At 49.9% G+C, this 17,082-nt stretch overlaps 3 protein-coding genes across 9 annotated transcripts; 2 read left to right on the plus strand and 1 right to left on the minus strand.

Moving 5' to 3' along the window:
• Window positions 1-277: 277 nt before the first annotated feature.
• Window positions 278-2,743, minus strand: LOC120682613 (glutamate decarboxylase-like). The gene is made up of 6 exons (XM_039964586.1): window positions 2,526-2,743; window positions 2,234-2,434; window positions 1,891-2,105; window positions 1,551-1,804; window positions 1,381-1,433; window positions 278-963 (listed from the first exon to the last, which is right to left on the minus strand). Exons 1-6 carry the CDS (start codon window positions 2,664-2,666, stop codon window positions 532-534), a joined length of 1,296 nt encoding a protein of 431 aa, XP_039820520.1. The 5' UTR covers window positions 2,667-2,743; the 3' UTR covers window positions 278-531.
• A 1,029-nt stretch (window positions 2,744-3,772) lies between these two features.
• On the plus strand, window positions 3,773-9,071 carry LOC120682246 (deoxymugineic acid synthase 1-D-like). Of its 7 annotated transcripts, none has more exons than XM_039964071.1 (6): window positions 3,773-3,982; window positions 4,540-4,980; window positions 5,540-5,783; window positions 6,966-7,142; window positions 7,556-7,856; window positions 8,530-9,069. In XM_039964071.1, the coding sequence occupies exons 2-5, from the start codon at window positions 4,547-4,549 to the stop codon at window positions 7,781-7,783; spliced, it is 1,083 nt and encodes a 360-aa protein (XP_039820005.1). In that variant the 5' UTR covers window positions 3,773-3,982; window positions 4,540-4,546; the 3' UTR covers window positions 7,784-7,856; window positions 8,530-9,069. The 7 variants fall into 7 exon arrangements, with proteins under 7 accessions (XP_039820005.1, XP_039820006.1, XP_039820003.1 ...); XM_039964072.1 differs by having other exon boundaries at window positions 4,615-4,980; XM_039964069.1 differs by having other exon boundaries at window positions 3,773-4,980; window positions 8,527-9,071.
• A 631-nt stretch (window positions 9,072-9,702) lies between these two features.
• Window positions 9,703-11,190, plus strand: LOC120682245 (chitinase CLP-like). The gene has a single exon (XM_039964066.1). The coding sequence runs from the start codon at window positions 9,707-9,709 to the stop codon at window positions 10,991-10,993; it is 1,287 nt and encodes a 428-aa protein (XP_039820000.1). The 5' UTR covers window positions 9,703-9,706; the 3' UTR covers window positions 10,994-11,190.
• The last annotated feature ends 5,892 nt before the right edge of the window (window positions 11,191-17,082 follow it).

The following is a 17,082-nucleotide window of genomic DNA, read 5'->3' on the forward strand; positions in this document are numbered from 1 at the left end:
CGGACCGGTCTGACTGCCCTGGACCGGTCTGACCGGGGTGCAAGTCTTCCAGGAAGCATAACTCCCTCATCCGGACTCCAAATAGGACGATCTATATATGCATTTCGATCGTCTCGACGAGATCTACACAATGATGCAGTCTAATTGGTATTTTGATAATGTTATCCAGACCGGTCTGACCGGTTTATAGGACCGGTTTATAGGACCGGTCCGACCGGTTCGCCCCGATTATCCAGCAAACTCGGTATTTGCCAATTTTGAATGTCAACAGTTTTCTGGGAGTACTAAATCCTTGTCCATTATTTGCACTTCAACTCGACATGTGTACATATGCCTACATCCCTTCGGCTTAACAAGTTGTCTCGTCAGTTGGCTTCTGACAAATCCAACCCAACCAAATCAAACCTCGAATTTCAAACGCGCAGACAGAAAAAAAAAGGAGAGAAAAATCGGAGGAGAAGAAGGAAGAGCAGCTAGGGGTCAAGACTCAAGAACGTTCGTTATTGTTGCCGGCGACGACCGGCGGACGCATCAGCACACCATGCTGCTCTTCTTCTTGTTGGCGACGAGCCTCCGCCAGAAGGTGGTGACCTCCTTCTCGATCTCGTGCGCCGACTTCTTGTGCGCCTTGCCGGCGTGCGCGTCCATGTCCGCCATCGTCTTGCCGAGGTCGGCGATGAGCCGCTCGGCGAGGCCGCGGCTGAAGTCCTCGCGGATGACCACGCGCATCACGGCGACGTGCTCGGCGTCGGCGGGCATGGTGTAGGCCGGCACGATCCAGCCGAAGCGGCGGAGGCTCTCGGCCACCTCGAACACCGTGTACCTGGAGGTGTCCCGGAGGGAAAAGGCCACCAGCGGCACGCCCGAGTCCTTGGACACCACGTCGAAGTAGCCCATGCTCTGGATGCCCTCCCGGAGCACCGTCGCGTTGTCGCGGCAGTTCTGCATCACGTCCTTGTAACCCTGCCACGCCATTGCATTGCATTAGCGAGACCAAAGCAGATCATCAGTTTGTTGCAGATCATAAAACGTTACTACTAGTCTACTAGTCCATATGTAGAGAGTGTCCTGATCTTACAAAACATGGATCTCAGCAAGCTTAATGAAACTTTTTAATCTGCATGTTTGCATAAGCTACGATTATTGCCTCTTTATTATTCTTTTTCAATGACATCAAGTGATTGCTGGTGATGAATTGAGGAAGAACATTCGGATGGCATGAAGAAGTACCGGACCGGACAGTATGTAACTGCCAATAGACTCGACAGCCAACTGAAACTGAAAAATGCATGGATTGTGTGTTTGTTTGCTTGCAGATACAAGCAACACACGTTTTCTGCGTGTCGCCTGGTCGCGGATGTAGATTGCAACCATTATTACCTCGAATCCCAGACGGATGAGCTGGTAATACTGGGCGATAATCTGGCTGGAACCTGTCCAAAGAGAGCAGACAAATGAACTGGGTGTTGCATGCTCACTGAAAGTCTGAAACTGATCGATCAAGCAGAATGTTCAACAGAGAGAAGGCAGAGCCTTGCAGGGAACCGTACCTTTGGAGAAGTTGAGCGTGAAGGTGGGCTGGTCGGCGCCGAGGTAGTTGATGTGGAAGATGAGCTCGTCGGGGAGGTCCTCCTTGCTCCTCCAGATGACCCAGCCGACGCCGGCGTAGACGAGGCCGTACTTGTGGCCGCTGACGTTGATGCTCTTCACCAGCGGCAGCCGGAAGTCCCACTCCAGCTCCGGGTAGATGAACGGCGCGATGAAGCCGCCGCTGGCCGCGTCCACGTGGATCGGCGTGTCCCACCTGCCAGAGACCAAACCGAGACCGAGGTCACGACGGAAATCTGCGTCGCGTCGCTTTACACGCCCGAGATCGGCGGCGGCGCGCACCCTGTCTCGGCGTTCTTGGCCGTGAGCAGGTCGTTGAGCATCTTGACGTCCTCGAACTCGCCGTTGAGCGTCGAGCCGAGGATGGCGGCGACGCAGATGGTGTTCTCGTCGACCATCTCCGCGGCCTTCTCGGGGTCCATCACGTAGTACCCTTCCCGGAGCTTCACCTCCTTGAGCTCCACCTCGAAGTACCTGGCGAATTTCTCCCAGCACACCTGCATTGCATGCCAGTGCGAGAAGAATCAATCAGCATTCGCTGCCTCGTTCTGCTCATGGCTGATGAAGTGATCATGTTCTTCCTGCTTCTGCAACACTGGAGATCGAAGAGCATGGTGGTGTGCACCTGAACGTTTGCTCCGGTGACGATGTTGGGCTTGTCGTAGGGCTTGCCCGCCTCCTTCATCTTGTTCTGCCACTTCCTCTTGAACGCCAGCCCGGCCAGCATGATGGCCTCCGAGGAGCCGACGGTGCCCACCCCGACCGCCGTCTCGTCGTCGCCGATCGGGGCGTTGAAGAGGTGCGCGATCATGTTGACGCACCGGTTCTGTTCCCCGTACGTGCCAAGTCGCGATCAGAGATGTCCGCCCGGACGGGCCCCAGCAGCAAGCAGACCGGCAGAGAGATCGACACGATACCTGGAGCTCGGTGGTGACGGGGTACTCGTCCATGTCGACGTAGTTCTTGTTGATGGAGGCCTGGATGAGCTTGTCGCACTCGGGTTCCATCCACGTGGTGACGAAGGACGCCAGGTTCAGCCGCGGGTTCCCGTCCAGCATCAGCTCGTCGTTGATGATCTGGTACGCCGCCTCCTTGGGGATCGACTGCTCCGGGATCTTGAACCTGCGCGCGCGCGCGCACGCCGCCGGCCGCGGCGAGGAAGAACGGCACGCGGGGCCGGCCGGCGGATCGGGTCAGTCTCCCCGGGATACTACGCGGCGGAAAACCAGGTACGGCGGCGATCGACTCCGGCCGTAAGCTAATAAGCGGCGGCGCGCGCGCCGTCGCGTTCGCGCCGCCGCGTTGCTTACCTCGGGAGCGCGGTGCGCACGTAGCGCGACGCGAAGGTGGAGCAGTGCAGGGACTCGCCGTTGCTCGTCTTCGCCGTGGACAGCGCCATTTCTCCCGACCGAGTTTATCCGGGACGGGGGGGGGGGGGGGGGGGGGGGGGGGGGGGCGGATCAGAGAGAGGACAGAGCGGAGGCCGTGAGAGGGAGCGGTTTTTATAAAGGGGGCTTGGATTGGGGCCGGCGGTGGGGGCATGGACGCGACGTGGCCGGGGCGCCATGGTTCTTGCGGAGGCGCACGCCGGCCGTCCGCTCGAATGCCCGGCAGGGCGCAGGGGTTTCGGCGCTGGACTCGGGGGTGGTGGGTCTCGCCACGATCGATCGGCTTCGTCGCGCTCCATTCGACCAGGCACGGTGTAGAAATTTATTTCATGTGACAGTTTGAATGTTGGTAAATCGTGCTCCTGAGTGCTGGCAACCAACTGGCATACCATGGTCGCCAATCATCTATGATGGTCAGGTTGAGGTATCTGATCCATGCCAGGATGAATTAATTACCAGGAGGTTATTCCAGGATCATGATCACCACTACATGATGAATTAATCGCAAAAACATGAAAAATTCCAAGTACTCATGACAACCATGTCAACAGATATAGACAGAATTTCTACTCCCTAGAGCCACAACAGTGCAAAAATATTGTGCATTCACGTAGTCTGAGTGTACAGTAATTCTACAGCCTACTTGGGACAATTTGCTAGTCAATTACCTGGGCTGGGCTGAGGCTGACAGACTGAAAGCACAACTGGATGCAGCAGAGTGATGGGCCTTACGGGTACTGGGCCAGCAAACCGCTTCAACCCTTTCAGCTTCTCTCTCTCTAGTCTGAACGCAGCAGGTGAGCCGTGAGCAAGGGCAACCCTAGCAAGCGAGTAACAGTGGCGGCCGGCGAGACACCTTGGCGCAGCTGGGACTGTGAAGGCGGGCACAGGGCACCGGAAAGCAGCGGCGGCAGGTTCCTGGCAGTGCGGCACCATCAAGCAGCTGCCGCAGCACCGCGGGTCGAGGGGAGGACTGAGCGGAGCAGGTACACATTCCACATTTCCAATGACCCACCAACTGATAAGTCCGATGCATAATTGCAGCTGCGCTAGACGCACAATCGAGGCGAATTCGATTTAATTCCAGTATATGCATTGAATATCACTCCTGTTTTTTTTTTTGTCTGTTCTTATCTCTTAGAATAGGGTAGTACTGAAGCACAAGACCTGCCCAATAGGAGGAATTGCCTCGTCATCCTATTCGTGTCGACAGACTCCAAGTCTCCAAACATTGTTTATTCACATTTAACTTGGTAGGGGGTATTTAGATTCCTTAGTAATGGAACATAAAAATGTCAAACACACTTGAAGAGAGAAAATTCATTCTATTTTCGAGTTTTATAGTTATCAGAAAGTTATGGTTACATCACTCAATTTGCAAAGTTTGGCATGCATATCGTGACTAGCACAAACTTGTGAGCTATCATTGGTAATTAGTGAATCATTCATCATTTGGATATCATCATCGGTGCCTCGTTGTTTTTCCCTTTGCTTCTGTTCTATTTATGTATAAATTTGGTTTGAACAAGAAAAATTTATGTAGGATCCGTATGCATATCCTGAATTTTAGTCCTGCGCATGCTTTCTATACCACCCCTGCCTCACCACACAAGCACAGAGGACCACACAAACAGCGGGGCATGGCATCACCGGCAGGAAGGAGCAGCACCAGCCTCTCCAAGATTCCAGAGTTCTTGGTGGGCCCTATCGGGCAACCGATGCCAGCAGTGGGGCTTGGAACAGCGTCACACCCATTCGTGGAGGAAGAAGTTAGGGCTGCTGTTCTCACTGCGCTGGAGCTAGGCTACCGCCACATCGACACTGCGGCACTCTATGCCTCTGAGCGGGTTGTTGGCAAAGCCATGGCTGAGGCGGTGCAGCGTGGGATTGTGGTGTCTAGGGAGGAGCTGTTTGTTACGAGCAAGGTGTGGTGCACGCAGTGCCACCCTGAGCTCATGCTCCCGTCCCTCAAGGAGAGTTTGCAGTAAGTTTTTTGAGCTTGATTTTGCTTCCCACTTATTTGGAATCCAATTGTAAGCTTTTCGGTCAAATACTCGGTTCTTTCAACCAATTTCTCACTTAGGTTATAATAAGAGATATTGGCATTGCAAATTCATATGCGGTGCCTATCTAGTTGTTAGCTGTGTTTCAGGCTTGGAGCTAACCATTAAAATCAGAGCTCCAAATATTGTTGAATTTAGAATCTGGAAACAGTTCACTAATAGAAGTTGAAATCAACCCTGATTTAGATCCAATCAAATTACTGGATTGAAGGATATTCTGTAAATTTTTGAACCGTTACATCCTGTTTGAAATCAAAATAATATGTACTTACAGTCCAAACCAAAAGCTAATATGCAAATTCAAATGTTCATAAATCTCACAACATAAACTAGTACAGAAATTGGGCCTTTACAAGCTGTGTTTGAGTTGGCAGTAGGTAGGTTATTGTATTTAACCAATTCTGCAGTAGCTGGCATTACCCTAACTCTTGAAACAATATACTATGGTGGTAGGCAAGATACTTACCCCTCCATCTGCAGGAACCTTCAAATGGAATATGTTGATTTGTACCTGATTCATTGGCCCATGGCTGTAAAGCCTAGTAAGCCCCACTTCCCAATGAAAAGGGAGGACATTGTGCCGATGGACCTGAGTGGTGTATGGAAGGCTATGGAGGAATGCCATCGGCTTGGCCTTGCTAAAATGATTGGTGTCAGCAATTTCACAACAAAGAAACTGCAGGAGCTGCTTGCCATTGCAAAAATACCCCCAGCAATAAATCAGGTTTGTGTTAATCAACTGAATAACCACTGATGGCAATAACCTTCTAGACTTTCTGCTATTATCTATCAGTCTTTTTTCGCCAAGACTTTTGCATTCTTTTCTTTTATTTATGACTACCAATCTATTTCTATATACCTCATGTAATAGAATATCAAAACATGTTACTTCTTTTAGACCAAGGGATTTGGGCCCAGGTTTATAGGAAGCAAAGGTCATCCACTGTGGTTTACCAGCTGCACAAAAAGTGAGCAAATAATCAGCCAACTCCTGACCTAGAGCTTATTTGGTCCTTGTACAGAGGAGACTAAGAAACCCCATCATGATGCCATCAGCTAATGAGTTTCTACTTCCGTGACGAAGGTGGAAAAACATTCACTCTTGGCTCCCTCCAAACTTTGACAACAGAAAGAATCTCCTATTATAACTCTCGACTTTTTTAAGCACATCAGTTATCTGAGATTAATTGGTAGAGAGCTGCAGATGTCTCTTGACGTAGCCTCACAAGCCGACCCTTCAAGCCTTCTGGCTCATTGTCCACTTATCGTTGATCATCCTCCTTGTTTAACTGCTTTCATTGCTGCATAAAGGACACCATTCAGAAGATCACAGTCTCTGTGGAAGAGACTACAATATTTTGAAAGACTAAATCATTCCTAGCTAACATAAGGTCCAAGGTACACATTCAAGTATCAAATAAGGTTCTGTTTCAGCTATTATTTTGAACTTGATCAAGTAGCATTTGCCATATCGCTAAGCTAACTGGGACATGTTGCCATTGGAAGATATGTCTCCAAATACTCTACACAAACATTGCCAAGGGGCATTAACATTATTTGATGGTTTGATCAGTTGTTTCAGCCAAGCCACACATCTTGCACTGGTCAGTTCTTCGTCAACAACGGGTCAGCTGATTGAATCCCATGCTTATAAACTTTCCACAGGAATACCCTAATTTTCAAGGGCAATTTAGCTTTCAACAATTGTATTTTCTACAACCCCTGGAAACGTCAGAAATTTATATATAGATAAAGGGGATGAAATCCCTGACTTCTCCAGTTCTGAACTCACTATACTGAACTTTGAGCCAAGTGGATGAATGCTTGTTCTATAAGGTTTTATCTATTACGGTCTCAAGTCTACCATATCATCTCAGTGGTGTCATACACGTGATAATCTCTGCAGGTTGAATTGAATCCGACTTGGCAGCAGAAAAAACTAATTGATTTCTGCAAAGGTAAGAGTATTCAGGTGGCTGCTTATTCTCCCCTGGGAGGCCAAAGAATACCTAAAATGAATCCAGTACGACAATCTGACATTCTGGAAGAGATTGGAAAGGCTAGAGGGAAGTCAGTGGCTCAGGTATGAACTGTATTCTCTCGATGCATCTTAATCGTATTATTGCAATTCAATTGATTATTTGATTTCCCATCCAAACTTTAGATCTTCAAAAGAGCCCAGCCTCGCACGCACGAAATAGTTGTAGTACTGTTGATGATTTTATGAGGATTGTGTAGTAGTTCTTGGCTAAAAAGTTTTGTGCAGTTTGGCAGAGCACCTAATATGCTTAAGCTCAAGAAAAATATGTATTTGGTCAAGCATAGAAGACTTCTGATATATGGTCAGAACATATATCACAACAGCACAATCTGATATATGTTCTGAACGGAATGTGACAGAAATCTGAATTAAATACGGGGAACCTGTCCCATGCTTGCAGTTTTGCTAACATCTTGTGATTTTAGCAGCTCAACTGATTTCCCAGTTCCCTCCAGATTTCACTGAGATGGATCTACGAGCAAGGCGCAAGCATGGTGGTGAAGAGCTTGAAAAGAGAGAGGCTTAAGGAGAACATTGAAATCTTCGATTGGGAATTGAGTGATGAAGACCGGTTGAAGATTGCTCAGATTCCACAGCGCAAGTTGATCACAGTGCAGAATCTCCTATGCCCTGAAGGCATATCCAGTGTGGACATCTCGGATGTTGATGTTCTTGAAATGTAGCAGTGAGCCAGTGACCTCCTATTTGCGGTGGTGAAGAATTTAGTGTACAGAGGGTTTGATATGTCAGAAGCAGGTGAGGCTTCTTCACATGTAGTCCCAAGCAAGTTGGCATAGGCTAATCCTTTTTTCCCATGGCCTTTCTTTTCTTGCAGGTTACCTGACTCTGTTCTGCCTTAACTTGTGATAAGATTAAAATGCTAAAACATTTTCCTAGCACATAGAGCATCCATGCTGACTTTTATATTGAATATATTTTATAGTTATCATTAAATCTAAGACTGCTTGATGGTGTAGCTGTTTCTTTTGTTGACTTGATCTCATCAGCTTGCTCTTTTCCAGTTAGCACTTGTTTTGTTTGGTTCTAACTAGGGAGGTTGCTGCTGCCCTTGGATTTTGAAATGTTCGGCTCATTGTATATTTTCGATTGAATTTTGTGGCCCACACCATACAGTATTTTCCCTAACAATTATGTAGTTAGGTGTTAGAATCAATGAGCTGAACATTTCAAAGGCCTACAACATAAGATAGGAAAAACAAAAAGTGAGTCTAAATCTTCTCAAAACCAATAACTGATAATTTGGGTTTTTAGGAGTCTAATGTTTGCCAAAATCGTTATGGAAAATGCGCACTTTGTTTCACTGTTTTCACTTTTACCACATGAGTTCTCTGGGCCTCATGTAAATGTGCTGCCTTTCTTCTATACTATTTTTATTTACTTTATTTTTGACCGAACACATCTATAGCAGGTATCTATTTCACGGTGAAAAGGCGCAAGGAGCTACTTCCTCCGTTCCAAATTATAAGTAATTCCAAGAATTTTGGAGAGTCAAACCATCTCAAAGTTTGACTAAAATTATAAATAGAAACGCAAAAATTTATGACATCAAATAGGTATACTATGAAAATATAGCTAACAAAGAATCTAATGATACTTAATTAGTATCATAAATGTTATTATTTTGTTATATAAATTTAGTCAAATTTAAAAAACTGACTCTCCGAGACTCTTTGTGACTTATAATTTGGAACGGAGGGAGTATTGGCGGGGATTTGGTGCCCACGGGTCACAGGAGAACTTGTTATGGGGTGGTCAAAGGCGTGAAGAGCTGTCTGCACCAATTTGAATGGCAGCAATTTTGGTGTTCAAGACTCAAAAGAGTCTGGAGCAAAATTGAACATACAGGAGACGCGTTTGTACATTTTGATTTATGAACCTGAGCGCAGATTGAGCTAACAAAATTGAAAAGAAATGGAGATATTTCCTCTCCATTTCGTTCCGCCTTTTCCATATCGTCTATGAATCCTGTGTTCCATATGCCCCCCTCATCAGAATTCTGAGCTGGGTTCTTTTAACATCTCCATTTGCGATGGCTTCCGCTGCTCGCTACGCATCCAATACTGGCATCTCGGAGCGTCGGTGGCTCGGCGCTCCAGCTTCCATCGATCAACTCGAAGAAAGGACGACCCGACTGTGCCCGCTGCCGCCGGCTTGGGTACACGGCGCACGCCATCCGCCTCGCCGGTGCAATTTTGTAACCACAGATCACATCGTTCTCCATGCAGCCTCCCCCTTACCTGACTCGAGGCCGCCACGTAATCTCACCCTAGATTGGCAAGTCGATCATGCCCATGTACCGCCATTGCCAGCGCGCAGAGAAGCATCGGCATCCATACCGCCATACCGGCCGGTCCCCCCCATGAGAAAACCACACATGGCCTTGATCAATGCGACCCACCAGCTGGCTCCAAAGTTCGAGCTCAAGTTGGCCGACCCATGGCGCGCGCAATCTGGCGCAACAGGATGCGCGCCTGGTTGACCAAATTAACTTCATCCGCTCCGATCCCCGCCGCCAGTCGCCGGCGCGCTGATGCTATAAAAGGAGCTCGACGGCGTCGATCAGAACCATCACTGTCGTCTTCAGGATGTCGCTGCACGGAAGCAGCTCGCCCGTGCTCCCGCTGCTCGTGTTCTCGCTGCTCCTGCTGTCTCCCCCGGGGACACTCGCCGGCGGCGATGGCGGCCCGCCGTCCAAGCCCATAGTGACCCCCATCTCCAAGGACGGCTCCACCTCGCTCTACACCATCCCCGTCAAGGGCGGCGCGCCGCTGGTCCTCGACCTCGCCGGCCCGCTGGTCTGGTCCCCGTGCCAGCCCGGGCACCGCACCGTCCCCTGCAAGTCCAGCGTGTGCACCGTCGCCAACCGGAACCACCCGGCCAGCTGCGCGTCTACGGGCGCCGGCCAGCCGGGGTCCCCCGACCCCAGCTGCGCCTGCACCGCGTACCCGTACAACCCGGCCAGCGGCCAGTGCGGCAGCGGCGACCTCACCAGAACGCCCCTGTCCGCCAACGGCACGGACGGCAGGAACCCGCTGTTCCCGGTGTCCTTCCCCGCGTACGCGTCCTGCGCGCCCGACGGGCTCCTGGCGTCGCTCCCCTCGGGCGCCGCCGGCGTCGCGGGGCTGTCGAGGCAGCCGCTGTCGCTGCCGTCCCAGGTCGCGTCCAGGCTCAAGGTGGCGAAGCAGTTCGCGCTGTGCCTCCCCGGCGTGGCCATCTTCGGCGGCGGCCCGTTCGAGCTCCAGGCCGCCCCGCCCATGGAGCTCGCCGAGGGCCTCCGCGAGAAGGTGGTCCCGCTCCTCGTGAACCCCAAGAACAAGGGCGCCTACTACATCCGCGTCCACGGCGTCGCCGTCAACCAGGCGCAGGTGCCCGTGCCGGCCGGCGCCTTCGACCTCGACCGCCGCCAGGGCACGGGCGGCGTCGTGCTCAGCACCGTCACGCGGTACACCACGCTGCGCTCCGACATCTTCAGCCCGCTGATCAACGCGTTCGACGCGGCCACCAGCGGCATCCCGCGCCGGAAGCCCATGCCGCCCTACGACCTGTGCTACGAGGCGTCGGCGTTCGTCTCCACCCGGGTCGGCCCCGGCGTGGCGAACATCGACCTGATGCTCGACGGCGGCCGCACATGGACGCTGCCCGGCGCCAGCTCGCTGGTGCAGGTGGACGAGCGGACGCTGTGCTTCGCGTTCCAAAATATGGGGTTCGGGGCGACGGTGACCAACTCGCCGGCGGTCATCATCGGGACCCACCAGATGGAGGATAACCTGGTGCTGTTCGACCTGGAGAAGGGGACGGTCGGGATCAGCGGGCTGCTCTTGGGATTGCGCACCACCTGCAGCAACTTCAACTTCGCCATGGGGAGCTCGTAGAAGTGAACCTTTCAACTTCCATGCATGGCCGTATGAGTCCAGCGCCACGCCGCCACCGTTTGGTTTCTGACTGTCTATTTCCATGACCTCGTTTCAGTACCTGTGGCGCATCAGTTAGTTTCTGTGTACTGTCGTTTTAGCAACCGAAATAAAAATGCCTCGACTCCTCAGGAACAGGGAGTCCCTTCATCTCGCCATTTTTTTTAAAAGCTTCATTTCCTAGCTATACTGCACAACACTTGATCACTTGGTTCGCTGAAAAAATACACGGGATTTTGCACCCAAAGATACCACAAATCCACAATTAAGATTCACTTTTCACCAAAACCATCAGACTAGTGATGACATGCAAGATCTGGTCTTACATATCCAAGAATAGAAACCCCATCATAGCCATATCAGCTAAAATGAGTTTCTAGTTCATCCATGTAGAATCCCCTAATACAAGTTTTGATTTTCTTATGAAATTTATTTTTTTTAACACCAATTGGTAGAACTGCAGATGTCTGTTGATGTAGCTGCAGCCAATGACCATCCATCGTCCATCACCCTCCTTGTTTAACTGCTCCAATCGCTACATAAAGGACACCATTGGGAAAATTATGGTCTTTGTTGAAGAGACTACAATATTTCAAAAGACTTGCAATCATTCCTAGTTAACCATATGGTCAAACATACACATACAAGGATAAAAATGAGGGAAAATGTGGATTTTATCATCTAAAGCAATCTACTCGATCGATATGTTCATCTTAGCACCCTAAATAAAATTAGGCTTGATTAGTTCAATCTATCATTATTGAGATCAGTTTTTTTCCATTTCTCCACGTACAAATTGGTTTTATATTCAAAATTTGTGGAATGACTTGTAACATGATGTCCTACATAAGAAAAAAATAGAAATTTTTATGTAGTTTGTATCTGTAGAATTGATTTTGCAGTAAATTATCCCCTTCTCTTTTTTGCCAAGAGTAAATTTTCTCTAACAGTTATAATGGCTAGTTTTTGAAAGTTAGATATTTATACCCCTTGGCCCTCTCTTGTGGGGGCTGCTGGTTCCCTAGCATTCCTAAGCTTCCTAAAGCTTTTCTCTTGACCAGCTAGCTCTCCCCAACATTCTTTGTTAGTTGTGCTAACTAGATTGCATATATACAAAAAGATAACCACAGTAATTATGGTTGGAATTAGCAAATTTGATATGCATAAGATTTGGCATGCTTGCGATTACCAATTATGAGTTGAGTGTTTCCCGGGTGGAATTTGAGGTGGGTACGGTGGGCGGGTAGATTTTTTTCATGGTGAAAAAAGAAGCGCCAAAACCCAGGGAACATTTTTGAAAGCTTTGTTTTTTTCTTCCTCACAAGACTTTCGCCTTCCGTTGACCTGTCAAGTAGGTCCAACGTGAGTGGTAAGGTGGGCCCAATTCAAATTGTTTTCGATCTTTATAGTATAGATAGAAGATAGAATAGATAGATAGTAGAAACACAGTAATAGATCTATGTTTTTCTTAACAAGTAACACCAGCACTCAGTAGAAGATATACTTCTAGTGTACATATAGATAGATCTTTATCAGACCTACATTGAAATTTATTCCTATATTTTTTTTGTACACTTAATTGCAGCCGGGTTTGTGACACATGCACCTAATGTTGACGAATTTCACGTAATAACAGTCGCCGTCATCATAGTTCTCCTAGATGCACTATTCGGTGGGGTATAACAATCTGTGTTTATATCCCATCCTTTTTTATGATTGGTTCTTTTTATCTAAAAATTTTTTAGGGTAAAAGCCATATATAAGAACCAATCATAAAAAAAGGATGGGATATAAACACAGATAAAAAATGGTTTACTTGACGATACAACCAGCAGTATGAGAACCATGGAGCACATCACTTGCTTGGTTGTCGCCATCTTAATTTCTGATTGTACTGAGTTGGGTCACAAACGCTGGGTTGTTTGTCAAGACCGAGAGACGTTGTCAATTTATTATGTACTGTGTTTGGATCCATTAGTGCTAATAGGTACTACCTCTGTCGCAAAAATAATGCAATTCTGGCTATGAATCTGGAGATCCTCAAAATCAAGAAAATTAACTCATGCAATTAGCTAATAATTGTCAGCTATTAATTAGCTACCTAGCTGCTAGTAATTAGCTGCTACCTCCATCCCGATAATGCAAATGCAATTTTGGCTATGGATCAATTCTGGCTATGAATCTGTGGAGATCCTCAAAATCAAGAAAATTAATTCGTGCAATTAGCTAATGATTATCAGCTATTAATTAGCTACCTATTAGCAGCTAATTAGCTGCTACCTCCATCCCAGTAATGCTGACGAGTACTTCAATTTCACGGATTTGCATCTCATTGCGTGAATTAATATATGACAAATTTCACTGAACAGGGGTCATTTTGGGAGAAAACGTGAAACCCTAGGCCTAAATACTCATTTCAATCGTGCAATATATCTATCTATAAAACTTGAAACAATTGAATATAATTCTCATCAAAATTAATCCACCCATTCCCTCACAAAATACTTCTTGAAGGCCCACATAAAGGGCATATGTTTGACAGCGTCTGTGATTCCGCCCAAAATGAATTTTTTCGTCACCGCATCTATGTTTACTCACCCTCCTGTACCCGCCCGCCCGCATAGCACTTTATTTGGGCGACGTTTTCTTTTTTTTTTCCCTCCAGGACGCCGTGTCAGGGGCGGAGCCACCACTAGGGCGAGCCCGGGCGGCCGCCCTAGGTCCCCTTGGTCGAGCAGTAGAGGATATCCTCAGACCTCAGTTCTCCATGCCGCTCCATGCCGCCGGGAAGGGAGCAAATCGCGGCGGCGCTTGCCAGAAGCGAGGACGACGCTGAAATTTGAGAGGAAGACAGGCAACCGCGTACTGGGCCGAGACTTGGTGGCTCGTGGGCCGAGTATTGGGCTGCGGGACGCTTCAGGCTTCAGCCCAGCGCAGCCTAGGGTTTGCGTGGGGTTTGGTGGCCGCTTGGCCAGCAGCGCAAGCTAGCCACGCGACGCGACCACACCCCCAGCCCCGCCCGCCTGCGCCTGCCGTAGCTCGTCGCCTCGTCATTTGGCCTTTGCGCCCGCCGCCCGGCCACCCGTCGGCTGTCGCCCCATCCGGCCGTCTCGGCCGTCCGGCCGTCGCCCCATCGCCCCGTCCGACCGTCCGGCCGTCTCGTGCACCGCTGCAGGCTGCCTCGGGCGGCCCTCGGCGGCGGCGCCTCCCGCCGGCCGCGCTCCTGGCCACCTGCTGCCTGCCTCGACTGGTGGACGGAGGTGGAGGCAGCCGGGGGGGGGGGGGCGTGGGGCGGCGGCCGGTGGACGGAGGGCGGAGCCGGCCGGCGGCCGGCGCCGTGGGTTGCGGCGGCCCTGGCTGCTGCGCCGGAACGGCCGGAGGCCTGGAGCGCCGGGCACCGGCGGCCAGCGAGCCTGCACGCGCGCCTTCCGTGGCGCGTTGCACTGTTTCACTGGTATTGTTCCGCCCTAGGTCACTTGTCAGGCTGGCTTCGCCACTGCGCCGTGTTTTCCTTTGAGTACCCCGCACGCGGCAAGCAGTCGACTCCAGGATCGTGGCCGCGGTCTACGTTCGCCGCACGCCGCCAGCCGCTGCACCGAACCACGCCGCTGTGCGCCGCCGCCTGCCGTTGTGGCTGCCCGCCACGATGCCATGCCATCTGCTTGGCCGTTGACCACGTCGCCTGCCGCGGCCCGACCACTGAAGTCTGAAGCAACAGAGAGGCGGTTGAGGAGCACAATGTTGATATCGTTTTTGGGCACGTGTCAATCTGATGCCAGGCAACCAATGAAGAATGGACCGACACTAGAGTGGGCAAGAAAGAGAAGTGAATTGGGCTTGTGGGCTAGAAAGGAGCGTCCCAGTCGACGAAGAAACTGAAGAAGAGCTAGCAGGATTGTGTCAGCAAGTTATCTTTTAGATTTCTCGAGTCATTTGTTTGGGAAAGATTGTTTCATGACAGTTAAGTTGTAATCTTACCGTATCGGCAATGGAGTCGGAGCGATGCAATTTTCTTAACCCCGGCCCAGATCACATCGTTTTGCACGCAACCTTTCTTTCTTGATGATAAACTCGAGGCCACCACGTGCTATTGTTCCATCGGCTGCCGCGGCCTACCTTCCAGATCTGCCGAATTTTGCCAAGGCCATTTCTTTAGGACCGTGGCGCTGATGGCTCTAGGTGTCTCTGGGTCTGGGTGGGTATGCCGGAGCCAGAGGAGGGCACGCCGTCGTTTTTGCCACAGCGCGTCCAAGCTTAAACGGACGCGGCGGGGTCGCGGCAGCCGGCAGGTGCCATGCCGCACGTACCCACGCGCCCCGGCCGGCATCTAATGCTGGTCTGGTCGGCGTGCCCGCCGTCGCACGCCAGGGTCCCGTGCACGTCCAGCGGGCGCGCGGTCGCCAACTGGGACCCGTACCCGCTGTTCTCGGTGTCCTCCTACCGTCCTACGCCAACTGTTGAAAGAAAAATCAGCTTGAGAACATCCCAATCAACACAAGATTTGCAATCTTTCACCACCAAAACAGAGGGTTAAAGAAATCAAATTTTATCGTAGAACAAACCGAAAGAAGAGGTCGAAATCGTCACAATAAAAAACAGCCAACTGCATTTTCTGATTGACACACCGACTGTAGAGATCTAGAGAGAACCTTCTAAGGATGAAAATGGATAGAAAAAATCTTGTCCCGTCCCACCCGTATTTCTTTATTTATTCCGTCCATTTTGTATTTACAAACAAGTACGGAAACAGACCGAAATACGGAAGGAGTGTATCCCGTCCATATTTGTTGGATCCCGTTTTTAAAAACCAGGATGCTCCCGTATTAGTTCCGTATTTATGAAATCCAGAAAAGATTTATTAGGCACACTATATATCTTCACTTGCTCCACAACATCAATCAGTGCACTTCACGTTTAAACATAGAAAGTATGAATCCGTAATCATGTTTTTTTTGAAAAAACAGGTTGCGTATAAGAGTACGTAGTGTTCATACAAGGTGAATAGAGATTAAACAACAATATCTTTCGGTAAATTTTCCGGTTGCGTAACCTGTATATCCCGTTTTTGCTTCCTTTTTATTCAGCTCCCGCTCCCGTTTTCCGTAATAAAATATAAAAATAAAAATGGTTGAAGAGTTTTCCCGTCCGTTCACGACTATTTTTATCCCTAGAACCTTCAGATCTGGCAGAACCAACTCTCATTGGCCCCTCGTCGGCACCGGATCGGATGTCGTCAAGGTAGGGAAAAATCGGAGAGACCTTATTCCACGGCACCATCATCACCACTACCTCGTTAATGTTGCTGTAGAACCAAATCTAGAAGAAAACTAAAAGACTAGATCTATGTAGAGGACAGATCTCCGCTCCTCCACCTACTAGCGAGGCCACCAGGGGGACAAAGGTGGAGGTGGACTAGGGGCGGTGATGAGAGGGTCTGGCGGCGGCGGCGGCTGTTGTGGTGATCCTTATTATTTTTTGAGTAAATTGCACCTCCGGTCCCAAACTTATTCTGCAATTTCATCTAAATTCCTAAACTCTCAAATTATCCACCTAGGTCCCTAAACTGTGTAAGTGTTCCACTCGAGGACCCAAATGTGCCACGCAACCCTCTAAAGCCGACGTGGCATGCCACGTGGCACCACGGTCGCAAACATTTGCAAAAAAAACCTCCAATTTTATTCATCTTTAACTTTTAATAAGTCCATTGCTTCCCAAGCACCTCCCTCAACCTCATCCCCTCCCTTCCTCCACTTCAGCTTGGACAACGCCGAGCCAAATATGGCGGCCACTGGCCTTCCCCGCCCGATTACTCTGGCAAGCATCCTTCCGTACTCCACTGCCTCACCCTTCCCACTTGTTTCCCCGCTGGAATTACCGCATCACCGCTGGCCTCCATTGGAGCTGCCCGAGCTCCACAATGGCATGTTGTGGAGCTCACGGGCGGTGGTGCGTCCACCACGGCGGCCACACACCACATCGTGCACCTCCTCCTTCTTCCTTGCCACCACAACAACACACAAGGTTCAGGGCCGGGCGCACGGACCTCCTTC

Source organism: Panicum virgatum, chromosome 7N (assembly GCF_016808335.1).
Source record: "Panicum virgatum strain AP13 chromosome 7N, P.virgatum_v5, whole genome shotgun sequence".
Taxonomy (NCBI): Eukaryota; Viridiplantae; Streptophyta; class Magnoliopsida; order Poales; family Poaceae; genus Panicum; species Panicum virgatum.

Excerpts from the sequence above, each read along its gene's own strand:
- LOC120682613 (XM_039964586.1), bottom strand. The coding sequence starts at position 2,666 with ATGCTGGACGGGAACCCGCGGCTGAACCTGGCGTCCTTCGTCACCACG. Across the intron at positions 1,805-1,890 it reads GCCAAGAACGCCGAGACAGG|GTGGGACACGCCGATCCACG; the intron begins GTGCGCGCCGCC and ends GGTCTCTGGCAG. Across the intron at positions 1,434-1,550 it reads CACGCTCAACTTCTCCAAAG|GTTCCAGCCAGATTATCGCC; the intron begins GTACGGTTCCCT and ends CTCTTTGGACAG.
- LOC120682246 (XM_039964069.1), top strand. The coding sequence starts at position 4,502 with ATGTATAAATTTGGTTTGAACAAGAAAAATTTATGTAGGATCCGTATG. Across the intron at positions 4,981-5,539 it reads TCCCTCAAGGAGAGTTTGCA|GAACCTTCAAATGGAATATG; the intron begins GTAAGTTTTTTG and ends CTCCATCTGCAG. Across the intron at positions 5,784-6,965 it reads TACCCCCAGCAATAAATCAG|GTTGAATTGAATCCGACTTG; the intron begins GTTTGTGTTAAT and ends TAATCTCTGCAG.
- LOC120682245 (XM_039964066.1), top strand. The coding sequence starts at position 9,707 with ATGTCGCTGCACGGAAGCAGCTCGCCCGTGCTCCCGCTGCTCGTGTTC.